Below are 18934 nucleotides of genomic sequence, written 5' to 3'. Positions count from 1 at the left end.
ATTTCTAAGCCAAGGCTCATGAATCATCTTTTTCAGTGAAATAGTTTGTGAAGTAGAAATGCTATTTTACTGCAGTTTTGATAACATTTTACATTATATTCTACCATAAATTAACTGCTTCAGCCATCAGTTTTCCAGCATAATTTCTTACATTCATTTCAACCACTTTAAGTCCTTTTTTGTTTCCAGGAAGTAGTTGGAGAAATCTTCAGACTGAAAGGGCAGAAGATTGATTTAGAGCTAATCAATAAAACAAATGGTAACAAATTGTCAGATCTGGATGTTATGCCCTAGAGTGTATAAGAAAATAAAAAATGAATAATCAAATCATTAACTGTAAGGTACAGAATGCCCTTTAAATCAGCTGCAGAGTTAATAGATTGGAAAGCAGCAAGAGTGGCAAAAACAGTTACACAACGTAGGAAATTAAAGTACAGAAGTCTGATCTCTGCACAGGTAAATTGTGGGATTGCAGTAAAGCACATATTTGTGTAGTAATTTTAATAAAACAGGAGAGATTCTCTATGACAGTTGCTCAATCTCTCTCTAAACTTTTTTAAGGATCTGGCAAGAAGGTGAATGAAGAAGATGCTGTTAACCATGCCTTTTGTTTTCTACAAACCTTTCAATAAGGTTATCATTGAAGCTATCTTTGGATGTGAGAGGTTATCTGGTGAAGCCTGAAGGGCAGAATAAAGACTGCTTTCATAATAGAAAGCCGCAGTTATTAGAGGTTACCTTTTCTGGAACCTGTGTCATTCAATATATTCATCAGCAATCTTATGGAAATAACCGAATAGTTACAAAATAGTTACAGAGTGCTTAGAGACTCAATTAAAAGCAACAGAAAAAAAAAATATCTTCAAATTCATGGAAGAAAAGGCCATAAAAATATATTAAACGCACTGACGTAAATAGTAGATTTGTTTTTAAAGCCCAAGGTTGCCAGTAACAAATGGACAAGTACGTTACTTTATCTGCTTTGCTCTTGCATTCTTTTAATGCCTGCTACTGCCCACTATCAGTGAGTAGATATACAGCTAGTTGAACTGCAAGTGCTATTATTTTTATAAAAAGACACTTTGAAATGACAGATTTGACTTGAGTTCTCTATTTCTCTCCTCCCCCCTCAAACTCTACCACAGTTACTATATGTTAATTTATTTTTCCAGATAGTTTCTCTTTGCTGTTTATGCCTGCACAAGAGCTATGTGCTGTATGAGAAGTAGACCAAAGTTTTGCCACATGCTTTTGGGTGAAATGAGTTATTTAATGAGCACATTTAGACCTGAATAATTCAGAAGATGAGCTTATAGTCAGCTGAAGCCACAGAAAAGAAAAAAAAAAAGTATTATTTTTATACTGGCTCAACAGTTTCCCATCCCTTTCTGTTTAGAAACCCTGAGTCAGCACCTGGAGTACCTGGGGCTCTGTGGAGATGACACAGAAGCTGAAGACCAGATCCTTGAAAGTCTAAATGGGATTCTCCTGGCTCTTACTGAAGATAGCTAAGTATCACTCTTGATCACTTTTTAACTGTTTACACAATGTGGAAGTATTCACTAGAGCTCTTCATCTAGTGTGATAACCTGTATTAGAAGAGGCTGCTGCTGAAGCTATAGATCTCCCCAACCTGTTTCATGATTTTCCTTTCCTTCTGCCTACTCTCAAACCTACCTGTGACCAGATAAAGTTACTGATCCCTAAAACACCTCAAGCTACAAAGAAATTCCAAATTTAATATTCTACTTATTACAAACTCCTACGATTAAAAGTGGAGTGACCCTACCAGAACATAGGTTAAAAAAAAAAAAACTGATTACTGTGAAACACTTAGCTCAGATATAGGTATGGACCACATTAACCTCTAGAACTCATTTCAAGGATTAATTAGCAATTAAGGTACATTTGTAAGTAATAGATCTGGAAGAAAAATATTAAATCACTCTAATCACTCAAATTACTAATCTCAATGGTACAACAGGCATCTTAAACAAGAAAATCCATTATTTGTGTCATATAAAAAGCTGTAATGGGCTTAAAATGCAGTGAATTTGTTACTGAATATATTTAAGTTTATATCTAGTTATTCTACAATATAGCACAGTAATCATTATGTAGACGACCAAAAATGACTTCTAGAAGTAATTTTCATACGAATAAGCACAAAGACTAAAGTTCCTGAAATGTTATCTGAAATACCAATGATTTATTCAAATACCAATTCAAATAATCCAATAAATTAGAGCAAAAAAGAAGTTCCTAGGTATTTACCGATTTTATTCTATTTGACCATCCTGTTAACACCAGTCTCATCTCAACAACTGTTTATACTCTTCTTACCTCATCATGCTTTCCACTCTAACACATCATCACCTCTCTACTAGTGCTGTTTCCCAGGGCTGTACAAACAGATGTTGCCAACCTATTCTGCCCAAAAGCCCTTTCAATTTCTCACAGACATCTTATTTGCAGAGGCAAACTAAGTATCTGAGGGGACAGCAATCAGGCCTGTCAAGAGCCGATTACTTGTTAATTGAGAACTGTTTATTCTTCACTGAGGGAGCCTATTTTTCTTGCGCGGTAGCTCTCCCTCCTTCAGCGGCCATAGTGATCTGGCCGTGCTGGTACAGCAGCGTGCTTCACACATGACATCTGAACAAACCCCTTTGAGCCCACAGAAAATAAGAGTTACAAAAATCTGAAGAATAAGGCAATCATGGCTCTAACCATTTAAGAGGTTTCAGATCACAAGATCTGATTTTTCACACGCTTTCACGAATTGTCAGTCTTTCCTCATTAACCAGACTTCCTGATCTGGACTCAGAGAGGTCTTCAGTGGTGTCCAAGGACTGCTCTTTACTAGAGATCTAGAGCTCTAAACAAGCCATACATACTACTTGTTTGCAAATAGCTTACAAGACCACACTTGTAGTTACGACAAATGCTTGCAATAGTATTCAGCATATTTTTTATGCAAACAGACATCACTGCAGATGCACTCAGTGTTCCAGGCCAGGAAGAGCACAGCATCCAGCTTCAGCAATTAAGTACGTCAGCAATGTTCTGAGGAAATCTGCCTATACCAAATGAGTCTTTGTTTTAGTACTAAATAAAGTAGAGAAGATACCATGCTATACATCTTGACAGTTACAGTTATGTCATCTTTCACATACAAAGCCAGAACACAATCTCCCTTTTGCAAATATTAGTCTGAATTCTTATAAAGGCTTAGCTCTAAGAAAGCTTGTTATTAACCTTTTACCAAATTGCTGTGGAATGATGCTGTAATGACATTTCCGCATTATAGAACTGGTTTATGTAACCACATAAGAAGAAACTATGTATCTAGAAAACATATACTCAAGCACCCTTTACCTTTTAAACACAGAAAAATCAATAGGTGAATAGAAAATTCAATGGTCTCCAGGGGATAGCCAGACAAAAGCAAATTAATGGAATGATCTACATCTCAAAACTGCATCGGTGTGTCTGGGTTGCATAACACAGACACATTGTATGGGTAGTAGTAGTCAAAGCAAAATAATGTGTACAGAAATGGCTAGCACTGGAGTTTTATACAATGAATTACTGTTTATTGTAGGTTTTCTACAATAATACAACTTGGCCCATTTCTAAATAGAAGAATGTCACTTTGACCTAGGAAATAAAGATGTCTGCTTTGAAAGAGAAACAGGTTAGATGGGATCCTCTGGTTGGTTATTCCCTTTGTTACCTACAGTATCAGAGATATTCTAATTCTTATACCAAGAAAGTCAATCAGTCATTTCATGACAGTAAAATGTGCAGCCTTACAGTAAATAGTCTCACACACAGATACTGACAAGGAAACAGACTTTTAGTTTTATTTTAATTGTCTAGGGTCTGAGCTAAGACATCCACCAGCCAGACAGGAATTTTAAAAGTAGTTCCTAATCTCCTTATGAGAAAGTCTTTCTCTAAGGTCTCTGCGTGTTCTCCTGAGATCACATAAACCTGCATTTATTTGAATGCCCTGGCAGATGGTGACTTACTACTTTAAGGACAATTACACGTGCTTTTAATGTAAAAAGTCTGAGAGAATGGACTGTTCCAATTGCTGGTCTAATAAAAGATATTGTGCCTACCTACAAAATTAATGGCTAGGCAATACATCAGGAATAGCATCTTAATCCGCAACTTCCCATGCCTTACGCAAGTATCTTTTTATAGTCAGAGATGAAAATGTTTTCCTCTTTGCTTTGCCACCTGTGCTTCAATTCAGCATGAAGCAGAATAATCAGCTGGATAGACACTCGCTGCAATTTAAGCAGATGAGCATTCACGTATATTTAGATTGAGACGGACTTAAGTACCCTGTTAAGTCAGCAACTTGGATCCCAAAGACAGCCACTCAGAACTCTAGGAAACAAAGTACCATGTAAATAAACAGTTGCAAACCTATTGCAGGTGTTGTTAACATTCCTGTCATTACAGAGCAGAGATCCTTCAGCCTACTCAGAGAGAGTGGGATCTTCCTAACTTTGGCAAAAATCCTGAAAGGCAACCCACGATGTGCAGTGAAAGCAGCCCAGGTGCTTTCAGAGATAGCCAGGAATGGTATGTTGCACTTCAGTATATACAGCGTTACTACAAGGCATATTACAGCACCTTAGCTGTGTTTCCACTGCTTAGTTTTGTTTCATGGCTACCAGTTATTGGTCTTGCAATTGCAATCATTTTATTTTAACATGACAAAAGACACAACAGTCCCTCTCCTTTACCTATGCAGATGAAATGAAAAAGCCGTGTATTGAAGCAGATTTGGTTCTGACTTTGATACCTTTGCTGGAAAGCACAGACCAAGAAATGCTGCTTCATGCTGGGCGGGCTATTGGCCGTATCTGTTATGATAACCGTAAGTATCTACTTAAAAGAACTCATTTTTTTTTTGTGCAAGACATTATTTTAGAAGGCGTTATTATGAATTATAGGCTACATTTTATTCCATGAGACCTGAGCACACTATGCACTTCAAGCTCCTGTTAGTCATACAGTATACACAGCTCACAGATGCCAGTCTGAACGCATCCCAAACACATCCTAAACTGAGTTTCCCCCTATATTTTTGACTTCAAGGTGATACAACTTCGTCAGACCAGAGGCTGAATACTTTCGGTCTTCAACCAAAGAGTAGCAAAGCTTCATATATACCTTAAACAGCTTAGCAGAACTACCTTGGGGCCAAATCCCAAAGGGCTTTGACTTCTCCCAAGTATTTATAAAGCAACAGCTTTGTTTTTTTTAAGTGTGTCAGGAAAAAACACTTAAAAAAGACAGATATTATCTAGTTCTTCATTAAAGACCATTCTTTGCATATAGAAGATCTCTGTGCTCCAAACATTTCCATAAAGCCAGTATACCAGCTTGCCTGCTGGTCTCAAAAATTATGCCCATTTCACTTAATTGCCTCAACAGATTATTATTTTTTTTTAATCCTTAATTCCCAGACTGACCAAAGTATTTATGGCATCCTGGAGTTAATATGTAGCTTTTCACCCAGTATCTACTATCAATCTACGTTCTCTTATTTTTCTAGTGTGAACCCATGTAGATTTGTCTAGAAAACCATGGGTTTGCCTCCCTGCATTGTTGCTATGAAATCCAAGCATGATAGGCAAAAAATCTGTATCTGGTATAGATTCTACTGCCCCCCTGCAAATTAGATCAGTGATTCCCTGATTGAATTACAATTCCATATCCTACAATGGCACCCAGATGCTTTTCCTGGTAACTGTCATACATGCTGCCACCTGAGTTGCAGTCTGGCTCTCAGCAAGACACTTTTGAAAGCAGTCATTGTACCGGTAAGCGACCACCACTGACCAACTTCGTATCTCAGTTCTTGGCATTCTCAAAATCATTGTAGATATTAAGCCTTCATTCACTGCAAACCAAACTACAAAAAGAAGAAAACAGTTATCCGTTTTCTCAGTAATTCTGCAGAGACAACTGTACTTATATATTAGAACTATGAACAAATTCATTTCAACTTACCGTACTTCACTGACTTCCCTTGAGCTACAGTGATTTATGCTTGTCTGAGGACTTTGCTCAGCCTATAAAAATGCCAAAGATACATTGAATTCAAGCACTCCAAGGTTCCCTACATTCAGAGCAATTAAAAAAAAAAAAAGATACTCCTAGATCAACTTTAAAGCCGCCCCACTTTCTCAGTATTATCTTATAACAGCCTGGGTATTGTAAAGCATCTTGTTTCACAAAGGTGGTGTTTTTTTTTCTCTTCAAAAAATAATCATTACCAACATGCAAAGAACAGGTATGTGGACAGTTCAGAATACTGGTGATCCCCAAAAGCTGAGTCATCACTAGACTGTGCCTTATCATAGGTTCGAGTCTCTTACATATCCCTGCCCTTTAGGCAGAAAGAAGCCATGGGATAATACAGCTCAGGTTCCTGCTCCCCAAGAGAAATAAGCCAGTGTATATTTCTCACTCAAATTTCAGATAGTTATGAAGTGATGCAGTCCATCAGAATTCGCACTAAAAGGTGTGCTACTAGTCAATATGCTCATTCAATTGCCCTGATCTATTTATTTTTCACAGTGGCCTAATTACTCAGGTCAAATTAAAACCAGGAGGTCTAGCAGAGCTGTTCTGAATCTGCATTTTCCATGCACACACATGCCTGAACCCATGATATGAATGCTGTATGAAATGTAACGGTGTAAAAACAAACTAGATTACCTTGCTGCAAAGCATCTCAGTTGGACCTTCTTTACTGATTTAATTGGCCCCTATTTAATCACCTTTAACTTCTGTGCATGCTATTACCAGGTGATCTTCAGGAAGAGCTGGTGAAGGTAGGAGTAATCTCATCACTAGTCCGAATATTGACTGATTATGCAGAGAGCGAACCACTTGTCCACGTTGACCTATTGGCCTTATGCAATCTTGCAGACCTTGGTAAGTAAATGCTTTTGTACCTTGCAGGAAAATGTCAACTTCATACTGTCATTGCCTTTCCATTTACATGCAGAATGCCCACAGCTGTGGTAGGTGCTTTTTGTTTGCTATTTCCCCTTACTGGTACATAACAAGGAACTGGCCACAGCACCCATGTTGGAAAAGTTACTACTCTGTCCTGGAGCATCAGCAATTATTATTTAATAATTATTGAAATAATTAAGTTTCAACAGACTGTTTTTGATCCAGAAGAAGGTATAGATGGCATAACTTCATCTACTGTAAACTGATATAGTTTCAACTAAGTCAGATACAGTACATAAAAATACTGTTAAAAGTTCTATTTAGTGATTAAATTTATAAAACTTAATGAATCAGTTTCCATTTTCATTTACACAATTTTCAAGCAAAGGCATCTCCATCAATTTAAACTATATTTGCGGAACCTTACATAAGCCTTAAGTAGTGATGGAGGAATAAGATCAAACAAAAGAAGTTACCACGCTTTGTATATGGTCTGTCTCTACACTATAATTTAATTACCTCCTGCCTTTAGGGCGAGAGGCAAGGAAAGGGGTATGTCACACCATCTTCTAGCCAGGCCTTCCCTTTATAAATCTCTTACAATACTTAATACCATATTAAAATGTGTTCTATGTCTAAGAACAGTAAGCTTTAAAATATTTGATCTTTGTTATCATCATCTTGCAGATGGTTAGGATCCCAGTGAGATTAGAACTATCTAATCTAATCAAGGCAGAAAATATACTGCTACAGCAAACAGGCATGTGGCAGATGCCGATTTGATAAATGAAATAATCATACTGCAGATGGATTTATAAGAGTAATTTATAAGGAATTAAGCCAGGATTAATTTCACAGCTATTACAAAGTCATGGCTACAGGAATGAAACAAAAAAACAGCATTAAAACAATGAAAGTAGTAAAGACAGGGAGTAATAAAAGGGATGGAATAGAGTTTTGCTGTCTCAGTGCTGTTCAAAGGGATAAATAAATATAAGATATTTATATATGTATTTATAAATAAAACAGGAAAGGCTTTCAAAATCAAAGTAACATCTAGTCACTTCTGATTATATGAAGATACGCTTTTAACATTTTATCAAATACAGAACCATTCAAAATCCTGACTATCATATACACAGATACAGCTAAGGAAGCTCTAAGCAAGACAAAGGTTGCTGAACAGCTGGTGAAACAACTGAGAAGAGCAGAGAACCATGAAAGGTTAGAAATCATCTTTGAGGTCCTACAAGCACTTGCAGAAAACGGTAAGGCTCCTTTTGGCTTGAGGGAAAGAGGGGAGAAAGGAATACGAGTGCTTAGCTTAAGCTCCAGGTTCTGCATTTGCTGGGGGATCCTACTGATGGAAATTAGTAATCCCTTCAATGGAAATAAACCACAAGAACATATGAAATCCCAGCCTGATTAAGGCTTGGAAGCTTAATAGGTGAGACAGCAAAGCCAGGCAGGAGAGAATAGCCTTCCACTCTATTTTGGTAGAATATGACTTTGCAACAGAATACCAGAGTAAAAAAAAAGATTGAAGTCTTTTCTTTTTGTATTAAAAAATCGACAACCAAATACAGAAGGTATCTACTCGAAGCAGCAGTGTAACAAGCACTGACAAGAATCCATCTAGAATATCTAGATACCTGATGAAAACTCGTAACTGGCTTTGCTCATCCTGCCTGTGGTTTCATCCTAGCACCAGGATGTCCAATAAAACAAAAAAATGATCACACCTGGAAAGAGAGTGACCTAAATTCAAAGATTTAGCTTCCTGGCTTGAAACTCTTCAAATATGACCCAAGAAACTTCTAGTGTGCTTTTGTGTTCTTTACAGATGCTCTAAAAGTTCAGTTGGTGGAAGCAGGTGTGCAAGAGGTGCTGTCTGACATCCTACTGAGGCTTCAGGGCAATTCACAAGCTGAAGATACGTGCATTGTGAAGGCTGCATCAGATCTCATTGTCTCTCTGCTTCTTGGAGGTAAAATAAAGAAATATTGACAGTCCAGATACATACAGAAATGTCAAGAAGTCCCCTTGGAAGAAGAGTTGTCATCTGCTTGGTTGCTTCCATTTCCTTAAAAGGGACACATCTGCAACCTGTTTCATAATCCTTAAGGGAATTCTCAGACATCGTATTTTTTCAGTGTTTATAGGAGCTTGGTGCTCATGTTGCAATGTTCCCCTTCAAGCATCATGCACGTGCTACCTCCAGCAATCTAGTAACAATGTGACTGCTTCTGTGCAGAACACAAGTGCAGGTACAAGAACCTCAAGGCCTCTGTAGTCGTGCCCACGGTTGTGCCAGACACACCCAGCTTCTAACACTTTACTTTCAAAGCTGAGCCCAGAATCTGCTTTAAATTTAAAGCTAATCATCAGATTAAAAAGTTCTCATGGTGTTGTGCCACCCCTCTTTCCTCATTCACTACTCCAAGCCTACTTACATACTTGAAGCATTTGGATTAACAAGTGAAACGTAAGAATTTCCTTGTAATGTAGATTGTGCATTTACATGGCAGGAAAAACATCATCATTCCAGGCTACACACATTGCTGACGCAGATTTTCCTCTAAGTCTTTAAGCTGATTTGAGCAACACTACAAAAAGGCTGAAGACTTCTAATGACACCTAAGTTTAGGTGGCCTTGTTTATATTGCATTTTGGGCAATACAGATTAAAAATAAACTTCAAGAACTGGACACTTACATTGTACTGTACCCACCAAATCCCAACGTCATCATCAATTTAAAGATTTTAAATTATTAACTATGGCAACAACCTTCAAGTCATTATTGATTCATATTTCCTCTCTGGTCCCCTACAAAGGCAAACAGAGTATTTCACTTTGGGGGTAACTATGAACAGACATGAGATGCACTTTTAACATTCTCTATTTATCATGCCTTAGATAAACCCATGAAGAATTATTTATTTATTTATTTTGCTAAGGGACATGGCATTATCTCCCAGAATGCTAATAACTGCCTCATATCCAAACGTATGCAGCGACAGAGTCACGAACGTTGGCTTTTGCTAATTTTACAAAAGTAATGGTAAGGCTGCTTTTTCTCTACCCATCAAAGCTAGAAAGCCAGTTTGTGAGTGAAGAACAACACTATTAGATTTCATTGCTTCATGCCTCTGAAAATATAACCTTGTTTTTCTGCAAACTAGAAACTTGCATACTTTAAGTAACAGAGACGAAGGATATTGAAATAATTTGAGGAACAATTGTAAAAAATGGGCTGATCAGGGGTGCAAGCATTCATACTTTGTTTTGCCTAAATCACTATCACAGGTGAGACTCTGGAACTGTTTAATGGCAAATGTTTCTTAGAAATATACAATGTTGTTTCAGACTCTAAGTCACTTTTGGGAAGTGGGGAGGGGATTACTCAGACATCAGGGGAAAAAAAGGAAGCTCAAGATAAGCCATTTTTATCTTTCACACTTTCCTATTTAGAGAGCAACGAGCCTTAATACTATGCAGAGAGAAACGCAGAGAGACTCTTATAAAGAGACTCCTGGGAGATATGCTGTGCTGACTCGGTCAGCAGAAGAAACTCTGTTTTCTGTCCATTCCTTTCTCATTGATAGTTGCTGTACTAAGTTCAAGCTTAATTAACAAAAAGGAGCTTTTTTTTTGAACAATTCCTAACTTTCTCCATCAACTTAATTATCAATAAGGATTCCCTGAGATCTCTCTGAATAGTTAGAGACAGCTTACTTCAGAAAAACAATGTGACAGTATCACATGCATTTCTCCCCACCTCCCCCCACATCCTTTCTAGCCTTCCTTTCTTCATTGTCTCTTACCTAGCTCTGAAGCAGCCTTTGTGCATGGCTGCCCACGAAGGCCACAGAAATGCCCTCCGTGCCTTTAGACTTGCTATCTCTGGCTTAGCCAGCTGAATGGCTTGCTTTGTCACTCCCTCTCCTCCCTTCATCTCCCCCACAACCCTATTAGATATTTCATGTGGAGTAAATGAATAATCCCTTTCAGGCCCCAGTTTGTGCCTTTAATCTAAGAAAAGAAATCCTATGGAAATCTGATCTCAGCATCAAATGACTTCTGAGGCAGTGAAAAGGTGACAGCTTTTGCAGCTATGAAAGTGGCTGTTCCTAGCAGAGTTTAACCATGAGCCATTAAATTCAAGGTTCTGCTGCCATCCAAGGCAAAAATCCATAGGAGAGAACCAATTTGGGGCTCTGTAACAACTGAAGTAAGGCAGCCACTAACGGGTTCTGCCTATTTGCACTTTACAAGAGGATAAAAAAAATGCTCTGCCATTCTTCGGTGTGAAAGGTGGGGGAGGAGGGAAATTAAGTTCATTTAAGTTTAGTCTATATGAAGATCAAAGTATTTTGCTGGTAGAATTTTCTCAGGCCAAAACAGTCTATTCTCAGAGAATCATTCCTAAAGACTAAAGAAGACTAGGCAACTTTTCTTATATACTCTAACCTCCAAAGATTAGGACCAGGCAAAAGAACGTTTAAATAATCACGAGCAAAAAGATCACCTTTAAAGAACGTAGACATAAAACACTTATCAAAAGATTCTTGCATGAGTAAAATTTGAACTATTTCACAGAATGAGTTTTCTCTTGAAAATATCCACTCAATCTATACACATTTTACTTTCTTATTTAACATATGCAGAAATACAGGGGGAAAAATATGCCACTAACTCAAATGCAACAGCAGTAAAAATGATAAAAGAACTGTAGTGTTGGTTCAAAAGAGAACACAGAGGAGTTTTTACTACTTTGGGGCAGAAATAATATTCAAACAAGCTCAGATGTTAAAATTAATACATATGGCCATTTAAGTGGTATACATACAAAAAATCTTAGACATGTAGCTAGCACTACGAGAAACAACTAAAGCTACTTCTGGCCAGATTCTTGATTTGCACCAACCAAGACTGCATAGTTTCACAGGTAGCTCTTTACCCCAAGTGAAGATGCGGTCTTCCTGTACGGCATTCACAATTTTTGCCATTTTCTAACAAATAATATTCACACTGTAATAACAGAATCTTGACCGCTGTCAAGAAGATGCTTCTCTTGCAGCGTGATTAACTACACAGAATAACAAAATACAGAAAAATATTTTCCAAATGGCATCCTCAAAACACTTCCTTCAAAAAGATGCGGAGGGTAACAGTGACCGTCAACTCTTCAGGGGAAGGCACCTTCTCATTTCCTATCAAGGAGAGCTAAGGAACTTCTGATAACAAAAGTCCTCTCATCGCTGCAGACTGAGTTCTCAAAAACAAAGGGAGACAATACAGACATACATATATGCACTTACAAAGTATTGTGGAGCATGTACTGTGCAAAATGGTGATTCTTTGGAAAGTATAAATCAGCTCTTTTACCAGCTTTGAATGAATAAGAACTCTCTAGGTCAACAGAGGTTTTCCAAATTTCATGAGTGCAACATAGACTTATTTCAGAAAGTGTGTTTCTCAGAATAGGTAAGAAAAATCTAATGATTGTACGGCATACAAGGAGTAATAGCAGTAGAAAACTAGTAATCAGACTCATCATTGCTGGCTAAGACAGCTGGTCTCACTATAGTCTCTTAAACCAGTAGAACAGCAAAATGGGGCATTAAAGCTATCCTGTGGAGAAATGGAAAATGCCACTAGTATTCCATCACGTGTGTGTGTGTATAGTAATATAGTAGCACATATATATATAGTGGAAAGTAAAGCAGTAGTGAAGGAAGAACTTGAATGGAGAAGATATGGATTTTAATTTGACAGTGACTGGCTCTAGAAAGCATTCTCAAGCTAAGTCTTACTAGAGGGTGCATCTCACAATCAGTTCACAAGTAGCTGATGCCCACTTCCATCTCTAGAGAATTGAAGACTGTAAAAACAACGCAAAAATGCAAAAGCTATAGTCTCTATCTCATCAAAACATTGAGACAGACAAGGCAAGGTCTCCCTGAATTCCTGATTCACATGACTACGTTCTATCAGTTTCTCATCTCATCTCTCCCACCTGCTTGGTTTCTCCTCTTCTTTAGATGGCAACTGTATACGAATGGTACAAGTGGGAGTCATACATCAGCTTCTGGACCTTTTGGAGAAACACGTAGAGAGTGGGGATGTCTCTGTACAACATGCTGCACTCAGCGCACTTCGAAACCTTGCTATCCCAGGTACAGAGTTTAAAGACCAATGACTTACCGTGATTCTTTGTAAAGATGGATCATTTAATGGAGATACGTGCAGCTCTGTCCAAGTCATCAATTCCAGTGCCATGTATTCTGAGGGGCAATTGACTTTTTTTCCCCCTGCAGAGACATATTTTTGCATAATCCATCAGGACTTTTCAGCTACGTGAAGGGTCTAAATATAATACGCTGTGATCTCATTGCCACCTGCTGAAATGATTTCCTATTAACAGCATACAGCAGTTTAAGATAAAAATGTAGAACCAGGCTTATAGCTTAAAATACATAGCTTTGGGTGGAGCTCTCATCACGCTTCCTAGATTTTTTTAAATTATTATTTTAATAAATTTGTTCTTCTGTAAAGCCAATATTCATTATAAATTTGGCCTGTACAACACTTTGAACATTTTACTAGTGATCTTCAGTAAATCCATATCAGAAAATTTTGTGCTATTGCTTCCACTCAAAAACATAATTCAGACCAAAAATGTTTTACTGGAGGCTTAACAGAACAGCACCACAGTCCTTACACTGTGGTATAGCACTCTTCAGAGGAGCATGATGACACTTTTCTGAAAAGAAAAACTTGGAGCTGTTTGCTGAATTTTCTATGTAAGCTAGCCAGCAGGCCTATTTTAGTAAACAGTTCTACATATAGTCATTACTTTGAATAAACAAGAGCCCCACACGACAACTTACTACTTTGCTTCCACTGCTTCCTTTTAAATCCTGATACACCTTGTACCAGGTGTTTGAAGTCCTTGCTTCTTCCCTCAGATAGCTCTCTTCAAAACTTCACTTATTCAATTTCAGCTTGTTTTTATATACTCTCAGGTGACTTAGTTTTGCCTATAGTATTGCCACAATCTCTGCACCATAAGAGTCAGCCACATCTGTCTATTCAGTGTTTTAATAAACATATTCCACATGATTAACCTCTCACCACTTCTGTATTTCTCTGTAAAGAGGTTTTCTACCGCTGTTCATATTAGTAGATAGAGGCCGGTGCAATTGCTTTTCGGTGCTAGTAGTGTATGCAGAGATTTCTATGCATGCAAGCTGCCTTACATCACTTACAACTTAACAGAGCTTTTAAAAGATAATGAAAAGCAGCTTGGCTGTATGTGCATATATCTACACATGTATTTACAGTGCTAAGCCTATCCTTTGCAGTTTCTTAACAGAGCAATGAACACAGCTCATCTTGCAAAGATCATAAATCTAAAACTCCAGAAGAACATGAATGTAACCTACAACTTTGCTCCTATATCACTGCCTGATACATATAGTACTGGTAGAACGTAATGATCTCTGCAGCTGTAATTTAACAGGCTCACTTCTGAACTATAAAATACCAATGGATCACTAAGGAGCCTCTTTTTTGTTATCTGTTCTGCTCAATGTCTATCACAAAACCTCTTCAACCTTTCCAATTGTATGTTTCTTCCACAGAATTTCAACAAGGTGTCAAACTAGGAGAAAAACAAAAAATAAAACCTGCGGACACAACTAATGAAGTCTGTGTAAACATAAAAGATCAATTAAATTAGTGTAAATTAGAAGTATTTAATAATAAAGCAAGCAAAACAGAATAGGCATTATTTAAATTAGCTGTAATTGGGCAATGCATAACTTAGGTTTCAAAATACTATTCCTAAACTGCTTTTCCTCACCCCAAAAAAAAAATAAAAATGAAGCTATAAAACACTCCTTCACAAGAATACATCATTTTCATCAATACACAACCTCCATCACTTTTAACAATTTGCAGCCTGCTACCTGGAAAAAAAATAAATGCCTGAGTGCAAATCCAAGCAAATCACAAAAGAGAAATGAATTAAATAAAGACCAACATTTGCAAATGTGCACAGGGAAAGTCTTGAGTTAATTCAAATAGTGATTCTAAAACTGTAAAAGAAATAAAATTATTATGCTTTAGTGACTATAGTCGATCTACCACTGAAAAACAAGCACATTAAGAACAAGTTATTTAAAAGTGCCTGCTTCTCAATTTGCCCAACAGAAGGTCAGAACAGACATCTTCCTAATTTCACCGTCATCCACCCCTCCAAAAAGGCATGCAGAAGAGTGGAGGAAAATTGCTCTGGAGGAAGCAGCTTTTGGTAGCACAGTTAAGCAGCATTAGGACCCCTTCCAGACAACTGTCTGATTATTACCAGGGATTACTGCACTAATGACTGTATCAAAGATGCAAGATTTAGGAGAGGAAGGCACAGAAACAAAGGTGTGAACAACAGAGGATCAGTGAGCTCAAATACAAAAACTGTCATTCTCAAAAAATAAGGTTGAGTCATTTCTGCCACCCAGTTCAAGATGAGCAAGTACAGGAAAACCTTGCTCATATGGGTGGGTGAGTAGGTGAATAATCTGTAACAACTAGAAAAGCTAAGGGAAACAACAACGATGTGTTTATCCTGTTATATACTGTATTCTAGACAGGGATGAGATCAGAAGTACCCAAAATATTCTAACAGCAATGCCTAAAAAACTTTTAGTTCAAAAGATAAACCTAACTGGTTGGGTTGTCCTGATTTTATCCAAGTACTCCAATGAGTTGAACCCGTTTGCTAAGAGCGTAATGGAACACAAAATTCAGAACAACAATTATATCCTATCTATACCTTCAGATGCTTGTACAGTTAGTGAGCTTCACATTAAAGTCCCTTTTTTTTCCCCCACTGGTTCCGTTTTCTAGTTGTTAACAAGGTTCAAATGCTGGAGGAAGGTGTGGCAGAACGGATTCAGGCGCTTCTAAGGTCAGAGATGCCTCCTGTGCAGTTTAAACTTCTGGGAACACTACGGATGCTAGCAGATGGTCAAGGTAGGGAATCGCTAATGTTTCCTGATGTCAGCTATACATTCCTCTTCTTGCTTTCCCCCACGAGACAACAGATGTAGAGGCCAGGCTAAGTATCCCGCTCACCTAATTCCACTCACTCTGGACAAGTTCCAACTGAGACCACTGCTCAAGGCTACGAGCCCTCCCATCGCGCCCTTAGCCAGCCTCTGAAGTAGATGAGAAGCAAATCAAACATAAGAATCTGCAGTAGTCAGTGAGAAATGGCAAAAGCCTAAAGAAAGATGCTTTCCACTGGATATATATCAGCAAAGCCTGAGTATGATGGAAAGGAGTCAAAACAAGGATTTATAATGCCAAATAGCAAGAAAGAAATGAATAGACGAATTGGGCAATATAAAGGATCAAAGGGAGCTGAGGTTTGGAGAGGCAGAAGAAATGAGTTTCTATCACTAACAGTCTCTATACATGTTCCCAGGTTTATCCCAGTAAGGCTCAAATGTTGCATTTACTTTAAGCACTGAAATATGGGATTATCTACTTCACACGTCACATCATTTAGTTTTGCAGAGACAGGCATGCAAAGGCAATGAGACTCAACGCTTCTCAAAATGTAATTATATGCAAAGCACACAATTTAGGCACAAAACCTTGGAATTACATTAAGATCTAGTACCATGTCCCAATTCTTTGATTTATTCAGCTTCTTAGCAGAATATAATGATATATGAAAACAAGTTGCTGTGGGTTTTTATGATAAAAGTGCCCTAGTTGTCTCAAATCACTAAAGCAGCTGCTCTAGCATACTGATCACTATAGACCATCCTGATGTGCAGGAATAAGAAGTCAAAAACAGAATCAGAAAAGTTGTAGCCATTTTGCAATGGGAACTGACATCTGGCACAGAACAGTTACAACCACAAATTCAGTACAATATGAAAGAGCAGAAACAAGCATGCTCCTCTGTACTTCACGTTGCATTCATTTACATCACTGCACGCTCCACACTCTGATTTGGCAGCTACTTGCATCAATTTTCAAATGAACATGCAGCAAATTCAGACCTAGCACTCATTGGTTTGCACCAATTCCAGTCCAGTAAAATGCTGTTTCCACTTATATTTCACCATGGTCGGAAACAGACATTGCAAGATACACAGAAACTTAGCCTCTTCTTCCTCTCATGCTTTGAAGGAGGTCATTAAAATGTTATTTGTCTGAAGTGATAACTGGATTTCTGGATTGTGAGAGACCATTTATCTTTTAAAATTGAGACATTAGAATAACATAGATCTATATTAACAAATCCTTTCTTTTTCCACACTCAAGGCTATTTTTTGGCCCTGATATGAAGTCAAAATTTGGCACAAAATGGTACAACTTCTGAATCTGAAACAACACAGGTGTCAAAGTGCTGAGTAGAAAAAGATTTAGAAGATTATTCAATGTTTACCCATTTATGCCTACGAGCACACATTTCTCCCACCTTTAATTGCTTTCTATTGTTTACCCATGAGCTAACATTGTCCTTAATTAACTCAGCCTGAAATGCTTGTGAATACACATCTACTAACAAGTCCACACTAAATTAGCTACTTATATTAGTTAATTGCATTATCTAGTGTAAATTCATTACTCTGACAATCACTGGGCATGCTGACACCTATAAAGTAGAATAGAAAAGGAAAGTTTCTTTCTAACTATAGAAAACTGCACTTAGCTCTGTCAGCTTCATTACACTAAAGCGTTAGCAATGTTTTTTCACTTCTTTGCTTCAGAACAGCAACAGAATTTGTGCACCTCACTACACGGCCAAAGGACCTTCAGCTCAAATTAAAGTTCAGTCATATGCACAATTGAAGTTTGGCATTTTATAAGCTAAGAGTTCCTTCTGTTCCAGTTAACGAAGGCTAACTGGTCTTTGTCTCAAAGAGCTGGCAGACATCAGGAAGTCCCTGGCGAACTGGGTCAAGATCCCTTTTTGAGCAAACCCCTTGAACTGGTTCCATTTGCCACCCTCTTACCTCCGTCAGCTTTCTAGACTAAACTGGATTACCATGATCTTCTCAGACTAACATGTGACATCTGACCTAGAAACAAAGCCTTTCTGTCAGAGGAGGTTACTGTGCAACATGCAACTTACCTCAAAACAAACACGTTCAATTAGGCTAGAAGCTCCCACATCGTTACAGCATTTTGACCTGTGGATTGTTCTGCTGGGTACTCAACAGAAACCAAGGAAGTGTCTATCCTTCTTCATCTATCTCCCGAAAACAGAAAAAGTATAGTTTGACTTTCAATTTCTGCAAAATACCCAGAGTAGTCACGTGGTTTGTTGACATTGACCTCCTGCACACTCTTGCTTAATCCCTTCCAGAATATCCCAAAACAAATACAATACACACAGAAAGGGACAGGTTAAAAAAAAAAAAAAAAAAACACAGAAAGGGACAGGTAAAGAAACCGGAGCACGGTGATAGTATTATTGGCCAAACGTATTTCTTTTGTTCTAGATGCATTAACTTTAATTCTTCCTCAAGCCTTGTTTGCCTCGGGAAAGCTCCAAGAAACAAGTTTCTCAGCTTCTGAAAACCCTGGAGACTTCTCCCAACACTTTCACCTTTCTGAATCTGCTTCAAAATGAACAGGATTTTCTGAGCTCACCCCCTGCTTATCTGATTTTAAAAGTATATTTCACAGTTCTCAGCACCTTCAAATCTACATTTTCCTTTGCTTTGGAAATCATTTTCTGCCACCTAGTCACTTTTGAGCCATAACACTTTAAAAGTGCATTATTAAACTACAGCAAGACTTGCACAGAATCCTGCGTTAGACCAGAGCAGTACCAAGACTGCATCTTCTGCGCAAGTAGTTTCTTTTGCTATTGAAGAGTTTGGGGATTAGTTTCCTGTAGTGGCACAAATCCTTTGT

General features: G+C 37.9%; 2 protein-coding genes across 6 annotated transcripts in view; one reads left to right on the top strand and one right to left on the bottom strand.

Annotated features, from left to right (window-relative positions):
- SH2D4B (SH2 domain containing 4B) overlaps nt 1–18929 on the bottom strand; it is a 118625-nt gene extending 99696 nt beyond the window's left edge. For 3 of the 4 annotated variants that reach the window (XM_080596411.1, XM_080596409.1, XM_080596412.1), the window contains exons 1-2: nt 18147–18929; nt 13199–13305 (exon numbers count right to left, since the gene is read on the bottom strand). The gene's annotated coding sequence lies outside the window, so the exon portion shown is untranslated. Of the gene's footprint in view, nt 1–13010; nt 13089–13198; nt 13306–14522; nt 14658–16129 lie in introns of all 4 variants that reach the window. The other variant, XM_080596410.1, reaches the window with a different exon arrangement.
- LOC308196808 (rap1 GTPase-GDP dissociation stimulator 1-like) overlaps nt 1–18934 on the top strand; it is a 39482-nt gene that overhangs the window by 16470 nt on the left and 4078 nt on the right. The window contains exons 2-9 of one of the 2 annotated variants that reach the window (XM_080596401.1): nt 1397–1507; nt 4477–4599; nt 4772–4897; nt 6838–6966; nt 8133–8258; nt 8834–8977; nt 13036–13170; nt 15902–16027. In XM_080596401.1, coding sequence (XP_080452527.1) covers nt 1397–1507; nt 4477–4599; nt 4772–4897; nt 6838–6966; nt 8133–8258; nt 8834–8977; nt 13036–13170; nt 15902–16027 — 1020 coding nt within the window. Of the gene's footprint in view, nt 1–1396; nt 1513–4476; nt 4600–4771; nt 4898–6837; nt 6967–8132; nt 8259–8833; nt 8978–13035; nt 13171–15901; nt 16028–18934 lie in introns of both variants that reach the window. The other variant, XM_080596402.1, reaches the window with a different exon arrangement.

Source organism: Anser brachyrhynchus, assembly GCF_964034855.1.
Source record: "Anser brachyrhynchus genome assembly, chromosome: 6".
Lineage (NCBI taxonomy): Eukaryota > Metazoa > Chordata > Aves > Anseriformes > Anatidae > Anser > Anser brachyrhynchus.
The sequence above is the reverse complement of the archived record's forward strand: the minus strand, read 5'-3'. Positions and strand labels throughout refer to the sequence as shown.